Genomic DNA, 15681 nt, shown 5'->3' on the forward strand with positions numbered 1-15681 from the left:
TGTGTGCTGAATAATATATTCATATTATTAATATACATGAAAAAATACTTACACCTAACTGTCATCAGTAGTCAGTTAATTGCTGGCTCTTCCAAAACCAGAAACAGGTATCCTTAAGAGTCAAGATCCTTCAGACCTCTGAACTAACAAATCCCAGTACACAGACTTCATTTAACTGCATTCAACAGAAGAGAAGATGCTTTGAAATGTAGTGAAAGACAGGCTGGCATTTTTCTGCCATCTTTCCTTCCAAGTGTAGACACAGCTCTTACTGCAGACATCTTGGTCAACAGCTTTTGTGTTTACCAGTTCTTTCTTTAGTTCAGTCCTTCTGCCTGCGAAATGCAATGTCCAAACTGAAATAAAGCAAATGTTTAACACAGAAATTATTCTAATGTCAAAAAAAAAAAAGAATGACAAGTACCAGGTGACCCTTTGAGGTTTGATTCATTCAACAGCAAATAGTCATGTGAGAGTCAGCTCTGCAGAGCCAAGGACACAAAAGTGAGAGAGACACTCGGCAGCACAGACTGAGCTCCCAGTCAACTACAATTTGAGTCCCTACATGTCTGACCTCAAATTAGGTGCTACAAAATACATAAAAAGAGATTATTCTTTCTCTGAAATGCTCGTAGTTGGTTGGAAAGAAAGCGCAAAGAGACCCTGAACAAACAGTAAGCAGCATATGACAACCCAGTGACACTGCACCTATCCACTGCCACTGGGACACAGTATGTTTTGTCTAAGTGAACTTCGTGGATAAATGCAGGTTTCAAACACCCGAGAATTTGTCTCTGCTCTGCCCCTTAGATGTGGGATTATGGGCCCTATGAGGCGTATTTTCCTCATATGTTAAACAAGTAATATTCACCTCTTTTTTTTTTTTTAGGATATTGCCGTAAAGATCAAATGAGATGAGTGAAAAAAGTACTTTGCAAGTTATAAGTTGCTATACAAATATTAGAATTAAACATTTATTTTAGACACATTTGCATTTTTTATTGTAATAGTTCTACATACTTTTCGCCTTTCTAAATAGTTAAAAATATAATTCTGAGCCCACATGCTAAACATCAGATACAGTATACACACACACACACACACACACACACAACACACACAGAGGCAACCTCAGAGACCACACACACCAGAGTGAGGCTAGGACAACTCTCCTCGCTAGTACACTCCTCAATGGCCACATGCATTTGAGTTTTCCAAACTCTGCCTCGGCTGATGTGGGTCACTCCTCAATGCCATCCACCTGACTTTAGACACGTCCTTCAACCACACTCCTCTCAGCCCCAAGGCTTATTCTTATGTACTCAACCAAATTATGAGATGTGAAAACCACCCCCAAAATTAGAATTATTTCTAAATATAAGAAAGACTTCCAAGGAAGGAGCAATCTTAAGGATCAAGTGCTTGAAATACAGTATATGTCCTTTTAAGCATCCAGTAAGTGTTGTCCTTAAAGGTAACTATGATCCCATTTCCTTTTTTAAAAGCAGAGTTAACAATCTATTCAACTCAATAATCCAAAGTCTTTATATGTGAATGAGAAAAATATTAGAGTATTCACATTCCACATGGTTAGGGTGAATCTATTGCGCCATTCTTCCCAGGTCCTCTCAAAGTTTCAAATGTCCAGTTCATTCTGCAGACAACAACATCATATTGGCACCTTTCCAGGATAAATCATTATAAACTTATACAAAAGTATTTTTCAAATTAAGTGTTTTAATTCAGAAGACCTCATAAGGGCTAAAAGTAAAAATGAGTATGTAAAATTAACAAAAACAACAGAAACATAAGCAGCGTCAGCAAACAATTGTATAGCCCATTCTGCTTAATTACTTAAAGAGAACTTGAACACAAAGCTATTGTCATGAACAGTACACCTGAGAACTGAAAAATGAATTTTACATTATTATAGCTTACCCTTGAAGTTTCTGGACTAGAAAATGGGGAACACTCCCAAGATCTATTTTCTTTCTCAAAAGAATCATCTTCTTGGAAGGCAAATTTCTGCTTAAGTGCATGAGATATTACAGACACTGGATCCCAATGTGAACTTCGTCTTTTCCTTTTACGAATGGGTCTACCACCAGGTGACCTATTTTTTTTAAAAAATTGAATAAATTAAAACTTTGATGTAATTTTAGCTCCTTGTTGACAAACACAGCAGAAACACAAGCAGAATATATTACAATCTAATTAGTTTTCATGAGATTGAAGACTAATTAATCTTCAAGAAATTTTCACCATAGAATAAGGAATCTGGAAAGCACAATGAATTAAGAATCAGAAAACCAAGAAACCATGTGGGCTGGGGCTTTACCACAAACTTGCTATGACCTGGGATTTGTCAAATATCACTATGCTGAAGATCTTTATTAATTTTCTAATTTTCCAGTAGGTAGGAAAATTTGAAGAAATATTTAAGAACCTTTAAAAGGATTAGAGTTCACGAACAGAAAACCATTAGGCTACTTGTTCATGCGTTTGGTCATTCATTCATTCCCTCTTCAATGAATGCCCATTATTCTATCAGGCTCCACTTTATGCTCTGGGGTATAACAGTATCCTGCTCCCAGTCCGGAGGCAGGAGATCAATATACACATAAGCAAGATCATTTGGACAATGGTAAGTGCTGTGAATAAAATAAAATAGGGAAATGTGATAGTGACCAAGGACAGAATCACATTAGATGAGATATGATCAGGAAAAGCCTCTTTAAGGAGGTGACAGCCTCTTTAAGGAGGTGACGGCCTCTTTAAGACACTGACAAGGAATCAATTTTAGTATAAAAACCTGGTGGATGCATCAGGAAGTTAGCTTGGCATGTGTGAGCAAAGGAAAAAGAAAACCAGGTGTAGCTGGAGTGCAGTGGGCAACATGGGAAGTAGGAGATGAGGTGCACGAGAGGAGCAAGGGCTGGATCCTGGAGGGTCTTGCAGCCTCAACAAGGGCTCTGGAATTGACTCTAAGAACCACGGAAAACCCATAGACGAGTTTGAAGCAGGGGAATGGCAAGATCTGACTTCAATTTTCAGAATAAGGAGGCAAAAATGAAACAGAGAGCCCAGTTAGGAGGCTATAGCAGAACCCACACTAGAGAAGATGACGTAGCCCAGGGAGGAGGCAGTGGGGATCAGGAGGGAACACAGAGCTGAGCCATACGCTGCTGGAAAGGATGCGAGATAGAAAGAGAAAGAAGAAATAAGGATGATTCCTAGACTTCGGGACTGAGCAAGTGGGTGACAGTGTTGCCATTTACTGAGACATGAAAGATGTGGGAAAGCTTACAGCAATAAGTGCCTACATCAAAAAAGTAGAAAAGCTTCAAATAAACAACAATGCATCTCAAAGAACTAGAAAAGCAAGAGCAAATCAAACCCAAAATTAGTAGAAAACAAGAAATAATAAAGATCAGAGCAGAAATAAATGAAATTGAAAACAAAAAAATACAAAAGATCAACAAAAAGTTGGTTTTTCAAAGAGATAAACAAAACTGACACACCTATTTAGCCGAAGTAAGAAAAAAAGAGAACATGCAAATAAAAATCAGAGATGAAAAAGGAGCCATTACAACTGATACAGAAATCCAAGGATCATTAGAGACTACTATGAGCAATTATATGCCAATAAATTGGAAAACCTAGAAGAAATGGATAAATTCCTAGACACATACAACCTGCCAAGATTGAACCAGGAAGAAATCTGAATAAACCTGAATAAACCAATAACAATTAAAAAGATAGAAGCAGTAATAAAATGTCTCCCATCAAAAAACTCCCAGGAGTTGCTGGCTTACACTGCTGAATTCTACCAAGCATTCAAAGAAGAACTAAGAGCAATCCTACTGAAACTATTCCAAAAAATTGAGGAGGAGGGATACTCCCAAACTCATTCTATGAGGCCTTTATCATCCTGATGCCAAAACCAGACAAAGACACAACAAAAAAAAGAAAACTACAGGCCAATAACTGATGAACACAAATGTAAAAATCCTCAACAAAATACTAACAAACCAAATTCAACAACACATTAAAAAGATTATTCATCATGATCAAGTGAGATTCATCCCAGGGATGCAAGGATGGGTCAACATATACAAATCAATCAATGTAATGCATCATAACAACAGAACAAAGGACAAGCACCACATGATCACTTCAATTGATGCTGGAAAAGCATTCGATAAAATTCAACATCCCTTCATAACAAAAAGCTCTCAAAAAACTGAGTAAAGAAAGAACTTACCTCAATATGATAAAAGTCATATATGGCAGACCCACAGTGCATATCATACTGAATGGGGAAAAACTGAAAGCTTTTCCTCTAAGATCTGGAACAAGACAAGGATCCCCACCTTTCACCACTGTTACTCAACATAGTACTGCAAGTTCTAGCTACAGCAATCAGACAAGAGAAAGAAATAAAGGGCATCCAAATTGGAAAGGAAGAAGTCAAATTATCCTTGTTTGCAGACTATTTAATCTTATATCTATAGAAACCTAAACAGCCACAAAAAAACTATTGGAATTAATAAACAAATTCAGTAAAGTTGCAGGATACAAAATCAATATACAAAAATCAGCAGCATTTCTATATGCCAACAGTAAACAATCTGAAAAGGAAAGCAAGAAAGTAATCTCATTTACAATAGTTAGAAATAAAAAAAAAAATACCTAGGAATAAACTAGACTTGTAGAGAAGTGAAATATCTCTACAATGAAAACAGTTAAAATATTGATGAAAGAAATTGAAGAGGACACAAAAAAGTGGAAAGATATCCCATGCTCATGGATTGGAAGAATCAATATTGTTAAAATTTCTATACTACCCAAAGCAATATTATAAAGATTCACTGCAATCCCTATCAAAATGCCAATGACATTCTTCACAGAAATAGAAAAAAATAATCCTAAAGAAGTGTATGTGTGTGTTGGGTAGAATATCTAATAGAATATGCTCCTAATCTTCTACAATGGGAAGTAAATATAATTAAAATATCAAGCAATAGCAAAAGTATGCTGTTTCAAAAATATAGAGATGAGACACTAGACGAAATAGTCCAAAAAAACTGAAAGTGACTATCTCTGGGAGGGGTACTCAGGATGAATAAAAATAAGAAAAAAGATTTACGTATGTTAACTGTCATAAATATAATTTTTCTAAAAACATCATTGATAAAATCTCAGTTCATTTCTCAAATTACAACATACCGTTCAATAGCACGAAGCTTAACCTTATTCATATCCTTCAGAACATCCAGCATGTTTGGAATATCTTTATTTCTCTGGCTTTTTGAATGACTATAGTCGGTCTTACTAGCACCTGGGTGCTGTTTGTTAATTTCAGTCACTGAATTATCTGAGTCACAAATACTATTAGATCCTGGTTGTGTGGGAGGAAAACATGGAGGCTGGAGAGAAGAAAGCTGAGGAGGAAGTGGTGGTGGAGGAGGAGGGGAGGACAGCGCTGGACTTGGAAACTCATCTGGTTCCACACACAGCTGAGCAGCCCCCAATGATGGCATTTGTCCCAAACTTATGGTCCCATCATTCAAGTCCAAGGAGCCTAAAAACAAAGTAGTTAAAACATCATGCGAGATTCTCATGTCATAATATAACACTAATTACAACCAAAACAGGAGTATTTCTCTAATGCTATTAAAATAGCAGGAAGGAGAATCAATCCCATCTACTCAGTAACATGTATAAAAGTCAAGCCAAACTGTAAATTCATTTTTTAATGCAACTGGGAATTTTCAGCATAGGCCCAAAAGGTAGGAGGGGAAGAAGAATGCATTTTAAAGAGAAAATAAAAAGTGATTTTTAGTAATTCATATAATCTGAACTTCATCCTCCATTAAAAAAAAAAAAGCTAAAACACAATCAACAACTTGTAGTTATAAACACTCAAACTGAGACATCCACTCTATAATGACACTGGATAAACAAGCATATTATTTTCTAGGCAAGAGCCTCAAATGGGTATTGAGTATTTAATTTTTTCATAATAGATTTGCTCCTAAAGGACTATCAATACAAATGATTGGTTTTTTAAAAGTTTATATTTTTTTATCATTTTATTTATTATATATAAATCATTGTATATTAATGTATACATAAATTACATTATAAATATACATTGTATAATTATATATTACATATGTGTATATATGCATTTGTATTTGCAATCATTGCAAATATGATTGTCTTTGCAATCATATTTACACACAGCCCTTACAACCAAATCCATTGTGAAAAGCACTCAGTACCTATGTTGCTTTATATTTTATATACTCACATCCACACATCCGTGTGTGTTTTTAAAGCAAGTTATATCTCTAAAAATTTAGAAAAGGATCACCTGAAAAACATTATTCAACTTGGTGGAAGTATAGTGGCAATAACTAAAAACTAGAAATATATGAGGCCTCAAACCTATATTACTCTTTCTTTCTTTTTTTTTTTTTTTGAGACAGGGTTTTGCTCTGTCGTCCAGGCTAAAGTGTAGTAGGGTCATCATAGCTCACAGCAACCTCAAACTCCTGGGCTCCAGTCTTCCTCCTGCCTCAGCCTCCCAAGTAGCTGGGACTACAGGTGTGTGCCAACGCAACTGGCTAATTTTTCTATTTTTTGTAGAGATGAGGTCTCACTCTTGCTCAGGCTGGTCTTGAACTCCTGTACTAAGTGATTCCCCCTACTCCTGCCCCAGCCTCCCAAAGGGTTAGGATTACAGGGATGAGCCACCACACCCAGTCCCCATACTCCTCTTTGAAACCAATGCATTCTTCTTCTTTAATCTCTAGTGCTTTTCTGAAGAGCTAGAAATGCTTACTTAGAAGACACTTTTTAATACAAAAATACAATCTTCAGTAATACAGCTAGCTCTTCTTAAGCCAAAGCCATCTCCCTCATTACAAAAATGTGTCTTGATTTATTCTGAATAAGCACCAGGTGTAATAATTTTATATACCCAATATCCTTTTATGATACACTTAATGTTGTTTACAGTTACTATTTAGGATTGGACTCACTTAAATACTGGATGTTACTGTATGTTACTATATGTAACATGGTGTATACAGCAACAGGCTATACCATGAGTATCATCTAACTCAAACAAAAATCCAATGTTACTTACCAGAATTTGTACTATTTTTCAGTTCCTGCATTTCCACAATTGCAGCAATCTGAGAGCGAAGAAAAGTTAGCTCATTTTCAAGGGCAGCTATTTTTTTAATTGCATCTTCATTTACAGGCAGATCATTTTTCACTGGTTTGTTATGTCTTAGAGCAGGTGACAGTGGATCCCAAACTGGTGGCAAAGGATGGAAAAATTCAATTTTCTCCTCTTCTTCATTTTCCCATATACTATTTCTGTGGATGAAAGGAAAGAAGAAATAAAGGGAGGGATGCTTTCAATCCAAAAAAGAATAAACTCTTTCAGGAAAAGCAAAAGAAAACACAGTAAAATCAGAGCAACCCTCTTCCCTATGACTATCTCTAGTCTCACTGAGGACAAACGCATCTTATTTAGCTTTGCATTCTCAAAATGAAGGACAGACTGCAGCCTCTAATAGATGGCCAATAAGTAGCCAGGGAATGAAAGAACAAACCTTGCTTTTAGGTTATAAAACAAAAACAATTATCCTGTAATTGCTCTGCCTATTAACTTGAAACACAGAGAAGTTAATTTATTTAGAAATTCTATGTAAGACACTATAGGGTCTTACATTCAAGATTATGTTAGAGGTAAGTTTATGGTCTTCTTTTTGGAAATTGATAAACCAGTTTGATACAAGTTTAGCCAAAATATTTGAATAATTGACACGAATTGTGCTTATAGCCTGTATCTGAATATGCTAACACAGAGGTTAGTACTCCCTACGAGTAACACATCCAAATTTTGAAATATATTTAACATCATTGCCTGGTACATGGTAGGCACTATATAAGTTTCGGCTAAAGATATAAAATATAATAAATCTAGTATCCAGTATAAAAAGTAGAATGAACATGATTCTGATATCACTTTAATAATCATTCCCTCCTAGGCCTAGTGTTAGGTTTAAATGTATATTAAGAAAAGCTGTCTAAAAATTGAGAAACAACCAATTATCCTTATTAGGAAGATATTAGTAGGACACAGCACAGTACAGAGATAAAGCAAAAAAGCTCAATCAATATGAATGAACTTCATGGTATACAGTTGCACATTTGTCTGCTAAAAAAATAATGGACAAACTTCAACACATGCAAGAATTCAGGTTATAGCCTGCACCCCACTTCCCAAGATAAGCGTATAAAATTACCGAAATGTGAGATAACTGGATTCTTTATCATTTGCCACACACAAAACATCAGCAAAAGATGGAACAACAGATCCACAGTTATCAGAGTCCACAGAGTTCAAGAATGGGATCAACTAAAGTAAAAAGAAAAAAAAAGTCAGAGCTCTGCAGGGAGTCAGGGGAAGACAAGCACTCCATTGCATTAAATAAGTTAATCTAAAAGAAAAAGGATATTCAACAAAAAAAATGCACCTGTTAGCAAGAAAAGATACTGGGAAAAATTAAAGTCTAAGCATGCAGCAATATTCTCTCCCCTGGGTAATCTCATTTAGCATAAAACAAAAAAGAAAAGAAAAGAAGCTCCTCGGGTCTTGCTCACATCTGCCTAGCTGTGAAAGTAATTACAGTCATGCACGGCATAACATTTCGGCCAGTGATGGACCACATAGCCACGGCACATATGCAACGCAATGTAGCTGAAAAATCCCCATTGCCTGGTGTTTACTATACTTGTTATCATTACTTTAGAGTGTACCCCTTCTACTTACTAAAAAAAAAAAGTTAACTGTAAAACAGCCTCAGGCAGGTCCTTCAGGAGCCATTGTTACCAGAGGAGATGACAGTGCCATGCGTGTTATTGCCCCTGAAGACCCTCCAGTGGGACAAGATGTGGAGGTGGAAGACAGTGATAATCTTGACCCTATGTGGGCCTATGTTAATGTGTGTTTGTGTCGCACACTGACTTTCCCAGAGCAATTTCCAGTCCTGTACGCTGCGTTCATGGTAAGTTCCCTATTCAAGTGTACCATTTTTTATCTTTTATTCCATATTTTTACTGTACCTTTTCTATGTTTAAATGTTTAGATACACAAATACTTAGCATTGTGTTACAGCTGCCTACAGTACTCAGTCCAGCAATATGCTGTACAAACCTGTAGCGTAGGAGCAATAGGCCATACCATATGGCCTGGGTGTGGAGTAGGCTATATCATCTAGGTTTGTGAACTCTATGACATGTTCACACAAGGAAATGATGCATTTCTTTGAATGTATCCCCACCTTTAAGCAACACATGATTGTATTTAAATAGATAAAACCCACAAAAACATATGTGAAATGACTTGTTTCCAGAGGTAAACTAAAGGTTTTGGCTTGCAGGCAACATTTCTTCCTTTGTTGTTCTACCCTGATATCCATAGGAGTACCGAGGATTATTTTACACAGTGCTTAAACAATGCATGTTGACTGACTTACCTCAAAATTAGGTCTTCGACAAGGTTCTAATGGAAGCATTTTCCCAATAATACGAACGATACTCCGAGTTGATCCATAGTCTTTATTTTCCCAAATCAGCAAAACCTATTTAAAGATAAAGCATTATTTTAAATGTACTCTGATTAAACATGTTTACATATCTATGAAAAAAGGGAGATGTAAGAGATGCAATAACATTTATTTTTAAAAAGAAAACATAGAATGGCATACTCAAAGTATCTTCTTCAAAGAATTAACTTTATTAATATTTGTCTTTTTTTTAAAAAAGATAGGAGTAAACATATATACATTCCAGGAAAATCTTTTTAAAAAGCACCACAATTCATTTTGTTCTGTTTCTGATAATATCCAAATACCTTAAGGTACTTTGTTCAGAAAAACTGCCTCCTCCACCCTACCTAAAAATCCCATCTTTTGGCCCAATCAAAAACTGACAATTTCGATTTATCAAACAATGAGGTAATACAGAGTATTCTTACGTAATTTCCTTTAAAGGAGAAATAAAAAGGGAATAAATAAATCAGGTCTTAGACAATTCAAATAGTTATTTACATACAGAAGAATTTATCTGCTGGAAGTTGGTTCTTGAAAAGGTATTAGAAGTGAAACGTGCTACTATAGCTCAAATAATACTTGGTCCTTTACCTTGGACTTCCCATATTGGTATAAACTATTGCCACAGGAACCTCCCCCTCCCCCCAAAAAAAAATAACAACATAATAAATTGGACTTTTCATCATTTTCCTAAGATCCCATAATAAGGACAAAGTTTAGGAGGAGCAACAGATATAAGTAACATCCTCATAAAAATATCCAATAAGCAGTATATCTAATAAGCAGATAGATAACACAGTCCTGGAACTCAGGACTAAAACTGACATTGGAAAAATGGCTTTGGGAATCACTGACATACTGAATACATGATATAGATAAAAATCAAAGGCATAGGCCTAGGCAAGACTAGAAAAAAAGATCTGGAAGTCGTTGGCACATAGTATCCTTCTGAACAAAGTCATGCCATTCCTCTGCTTTTAAATGGCAACAGCTCTAAATTTATCTGATCAAATCCAAAGACTTGAGTCTAACATTGAATATTGATTCTATCACTAGCCTCACAGTTTTCCATCAATTCTGTCAGCCCAGTCTCCACAACACACTTTACGTGTTTCATATTCAGAACACGTAGAGTTCTGATCTAACCGGTTTCCACCTGTCTTTAAATAGTCAATTCACATTCCACTACAAATTTGATTATTTCTGCTTTCATGAGCTTCCTATTCTCTTCTAAACTAGTTCCAATGAGTACCATACAATAGGATACATAATTACATGTGACTTTGTTTCACTGGTAGTTGTCTCTCCCCCATTAGATTGTGAACTCTTTGAGGACAGAGACAGGCTTGTATTCCTTTTGAATCCTTCAGGGCAGTGGTTATCAACCATGGGTATACCAGAATCACCTAAGAGGCTCTCCAAAAGAAATATAATACAAGCCACATATGCAAACTAAATATTCTGGTAGCCAGATTCTAGTAGCCAGATTTGAAAACAGAAACAGGTGAAATTAATTTTCTTAACATATTTTATTGAACTCAATATGTAGTATATACAGTTTGAATATTCCTTCTTCAAAATGCTTGGGATCAGAAGTGTTTCAGATTTCAGAATATTTACATATATGTACATAATGAGATATCTTGGGGATGGGATCCAGATCTAAACACAAAATTTATTTGAGTTTTATGCACACTTACACCTTATACACATAGCCTGAAGGTAATTTTATACAATATTTCTAATAATTTTGTGCATGAAACAAAATTATATGTATATATGTATATGTATATAATATACAATATATATGTATATAATATACAAATATGTGTATTTGTATACACTGAACCATCAAAAAGCAGAGGGGTCACCAGCTCAGCCACCCATGTGAACAATCTGCGGTTGTTTGGCATCACCATGATTCCAGACTCTGAATTTATATGCTACTGATAAGCAATCATTTTCTTTTTTTTTTTTTTTTTTGAGACAGAGTCTCACTCTGTCGCCCAGGCTAGAGTGAGTGCCGTGGCGTTAGCCTAGCTCACAGCAACCTCAAACTCCTGAGCTCAAGCGATCCTCCTGTCTCAGCCTCCCGAGTAGCTGGGACTACAGGCATGTGCCACCATGCCCGGCTAATTTTTTCTATATATATTTTTAGCTGTCCATATAATTTCTTTCTATTTTTAGTAGAGATGGGGTCTCGCTCTTGCTCAGGCTGGTCTCGAACTCCTGAGCTCAAACGATCCGCCCACCTCGGCCTCCCAGAGTGCTAGGATTACAGGCGTGAGCCACCGCGCCCGGCCAGCAATCATTTTCTTACATTTACTCACACATAAGTATTTTATGATAAAAAATATGATATACTATTAATACAGTGAAAAAATGTGTTAACTAGCAGCACAGTAGCATCACCAGAATACCTGTATTATCATTTCAATAGGTAATCCATATTTTTTAAATCCTAAGATTATTTCACATTTTTTTCATACTAAGTCTTCAAAATCCACCCATAGCAGATCTGAATTCAAACATTTCAAGTACTTAAAAGTAACATGTGGCCAGTGGCTACACTATCAGATAGCACAGCCTAGAGGATATAGATCCCAGACCTATTAACAGTAGAATCTTTGGAGGCTTGAGCACTTACATTTAAAGTGTTCTATGGACCATTCATATGTGCACCACTGCTAAGAACCATAAGCCCAGATGCTTCACTACAGTGAGGGCTACATACTGTACATACAGAATCATCCCAGAGTTGGGTTAACTTGAATGATACCTTCCTAGCTTGCTCTGCAGTTTCCATCCTGACAAACTCCTGTCCTCTTCTCTCACTCCTTCATTGCCAACAGCCATCTTCATGATTACTATGATTTCCTCTCTTTCCTCTATTCCTAGTCCAGCACCCAAATTTTGACTTTACTGATTTCCCTACCAAGCATGGATTTTCTGGTTAATTATTTCAGTGATATGTTCAGTGCCATTCAAAAATGGTTCATTCCTTTGATATTATGTATTCACATACTGCTAATGAATAAACTACCCTAACAACACTTAGCTAGAAAAAAAAATCACAAAACAACAATATTAAGAAAAACTATAAGTCCATGATGACTTCAGCTGGTTCCTCACAGGTATTCTGCAATCCCTTCATAACATGTTATGCAATATACTACATCGCACAGAGCAATCTCCAATCTGAAATCTCTAACACCACCACTTCCATTACCTGCAAGTGACCTTGTCTCTGTACCACTTACAGAACCAAGGATATTGTCTTAGATGTAGATGTTCAACAAGTAGCCAAAATTGGATACTTGTAATATATTGGATACTTACAATACTCAGGTCTAAGTCATCCTCTCTCCTTCAAATTTATTCTGGATTTGTTAATAAATTACCTTAAATAGAACGGTTTTATTTATCCAAGCAATAAGTGTAATTCTGTGACGGTCATGTCTACATTTTGCTTCCTTTGTATCTTCTCTTGGCATTTGACCTATCAGGTAAATAGCTTCTCAATAATCCTATCCCTTTTTAGACTTAAACTATTTAATATTAAAGCTATACAACTGCAAATCCACCTTTGGTCCACCTAAAGAGAAGCAACAATTGCACCTTAAATTAAATGTTTACATATAAATCACTTTCAAAAGGAGACCCAAGAACAAATACAACAGATTCATTTAAATGCATTAAAAGACAATTACCTGGTCTATAGGGACACCAAAATATTCCAGCATCCTTCTTAAGATATTCAATATGAGAGACATTGATGAAGCAAATACAGAAGCAAATTCAAGGAAACATAATCAGTCTCTTGGTACCTTTGGGAAAAAATTTAGAAAATATTACTCTTGACAAAAAAACAATTGCCACATAAATTGTATTCAATATCCTGGAAGAGTCCTTTCATTACACATTACCCCATCAGCTAATTTCTCCTGGCCAGCATTATTTTGAAGGAAGTCAGAGAAAGAAGAAAGGAAAGGGAAGGGAAGCGAAAGGGAAGCAGGAAGGGAAGAGAAAGGGAAGAGAAAGGAAGGGAGGAAAGAAGGAAGAGAAAGGAAGAGGAAGGAAGGAAGGAAGGGAGGGAGAAAAAAAAGAGAAGAGAAGAGAAAAGAAGAAAAGAGAAGAGTGAGGCTGGGGTAGAGGCAGAGGATTGCAAAGGAAATTTTATTTTAGATAATCAACAACAGACTGAGTGGACACTTAGCAAGGAAGGCTTCAAGTTGCTTTCGACGCAAAGCTTGCTCTTTTCCTAAAAGCTTTAGGCTGAGACTCATGAGAGGGGTGAGTTCAGCTGACCCTTGTTGAAAGCAGGCAAGGGCCCAACCCAAAGGTTTAACAAATGAACAGTAGCTCTTCTCACAATCGTATCGGAGTACCACCCATCACTCTTAGCTCAATTTAAAGATAAGGAGCAAGAATCCCAGATAGGTAACGTTATGGAGTCATCCCACTGGTGAGAGGCCACGACCAGAACCCGGCCGTGTCACTGGCTTTGGCCACAACCTTCCTCCGGGGCTCTCCAAAATCAGCATGGTGGCCTTGCTCACCTTCCTCCGAAGCCGAGACTCCCAGCAACCACGAGAACATCAACGCGTTATGAATCCCTGTCTCGGAATCCCCAGTCGAAGAACTCCGCAGTGCGCTGGTCCTGGTTCAGGAGAGTTCAGATATCCACCCGGTGTCCGCCCGCGCGCTCCGGCTTGCAGGCCACAAGCGGCAATCACGCCCTCACCGAGGGGTATGAGGTCGACCCCGGGCTAGGCGCTGAGCTCCTTGCCCATCCAGGGTAACTCCGCGGGAGGCGCAGCAGCCTCCTTCTGCGTCCAACCAACCTACCGCTCGCCCCTACCTCAGGACGTACTTCCGCGTCCCTGGACGAAAATCAAACTCCGCGGGCCAAAACCCATATCCGACCTCATTGGACAAGGCTGAAGATCGGGGCTTCTGATTGGTCATTCCATGGCGCCTGCTTATTCGCGGCAATTCGGACTGGCCTTCGAAGCTACCAAGTTTCTACTTCCCATGAGGGCGGGTCTTCCGCGAGGCAGCCAATAGAAGCCAAGAGGCTGCTGGTGGGCGGGGCGGGCCACGCTAAGACGGTGATGCACGCGCAGGACACGGTTTTAGGCTTCTTAGGAGCTAAGTACTGGTGTCGTTTAAGCCTGGTGTTTTGGGGCTATCGCAGGCCCGGGAGCTGGGCTCGTGATCGGGAGTTGCTGCTCCACGCAGCTTTTCACGGGGAGTGTGTCGCCCACTACAGCTGGACCAGAAGCGGGCCCGCCCTCCCAAGTTCCCTGATGCAGAGTCGCGATTTATTTTTTGGTCATTCCACTCGTTCATTCAGCGAATATCTATTAAATGCCTATGGGACTAACAGAAGCTAAGCACTACCCTCGAGGAAATCGATTTGCAGTAGTTAGGATTTTGCTTTCACGAAACGCTCCTACTTATCCAGGCTACCAAATATGGGCCGGACAAGTCCCCTGGCCTAGCCGAGGATGGCAAAGTGATAGCTATGTCACGACAGGTGATATCCCAAGTTTTACTTCTGATATGAGGTCACTGGCCTCATACGAAATAGCTTCCTTTTCTCTTATTTCAGCAAGAGGTGCACTGAAGTGACATGACAACTTAGGATAATTGTGTCTGCTGCTGACCTAATAAAAAAATGGGGAAAGTTTGAACTAATTTCTCCATGGCCTACATCATTTATTCATTCAACTAATACTGCATGTGTTATCTGCCAAGCACCATTCTAAGCATGGAAAAATGCAGTAATGAGCAGGGACGGTCCTTCCCCTCCTGGAGCTTACATTCTAGTGGAGACCTCAGCTTTTTCTGAGCACCATGCATAAATAACATCTCTCCTTTTTTGCCCTTATTTTTCTTCATAGCACTTGTCACAGTATGTTTAATGCTCCCCCTACCACCAAACTAAATTGTAAACTCCATGAGAACAGGAACTTTGTTTTGATCCATGCTGTATCCCCAGTGCTTTAGAAGAGTATCTGGTATTTAATAGGCTATTCAATCT

At 37.8% G+C, this 15681-nt stretch overlaps 1 protein-coding gene across 1 annotated transcript; it reads right to left on the bottom strand.

Annotated features, from left to right (window-relative positions):
* Positions 1-317: 317 nt before the first annotated feature.
* MTFR2 (mitochondrial fission regulator 2) lies at positions 318-13408 on the bottom strand. Its single transcript, XM_069488905.1, has 7 exons — positions 13346-13408; positions 9561-9665; positions 8328-8440; positions 7157-7392; positions 5230-5584; positions 1939-2113; positions 318-356 (listed from the first exon to the last, which is right to left on the bottom strand). Exons 1-7 carry the CDS (start codon positions 13406-13408, stop codon positions 318-320), a joined length of 1086 nt encoding a protein of 361 aa, XP_069345006.1.
* Between the last annotated feature and the right edge of the window lie 2273 nt (positions 13409-15681).

The sequence above is a fragment of the Eulemur rufifrons genome, chromosome 15 (genome assembly GCF_041146395.1).
Source record: "Eulemur rufifrons isolate Redbay chromosome 15, OSU_ERuf_1, whole genome shotgun sequence".
Taxonomy (NCBI): Eukaryota; Metazoa; Chordata; class Mammalia; order Primates; family Lemuridae; genus Eulemur; species Eulemur rufifrons.

What these genes read in the sequence shown, in the direction of transcription:
- MTFR2 (XM_069488905.1), bottom strand. Translation starts at nt 13,408, where the DNA reads ATGTCTCTCATATTGAATATCTTAAGAAGGATGCTGGAATATTTTGGT. An exon ending in GAAAAATAGTACAAATTCTG is followed by an intron (nt 5,585 to 7,156) that starts GTAAGTAACATT and finishes CTTTGTTTTTAG; the next exon opens with GCTCCTTGGACTTGAATGAT. An exon ending in AAGCTTCGTGCTATTGAACG is followed by an intron (nt 2,114 to 5,229) that starts GTATGTTGTAAT and finishes TAAAAAAAATAG; the next exon opens with GTCACCTGGTGGTAGACCCA.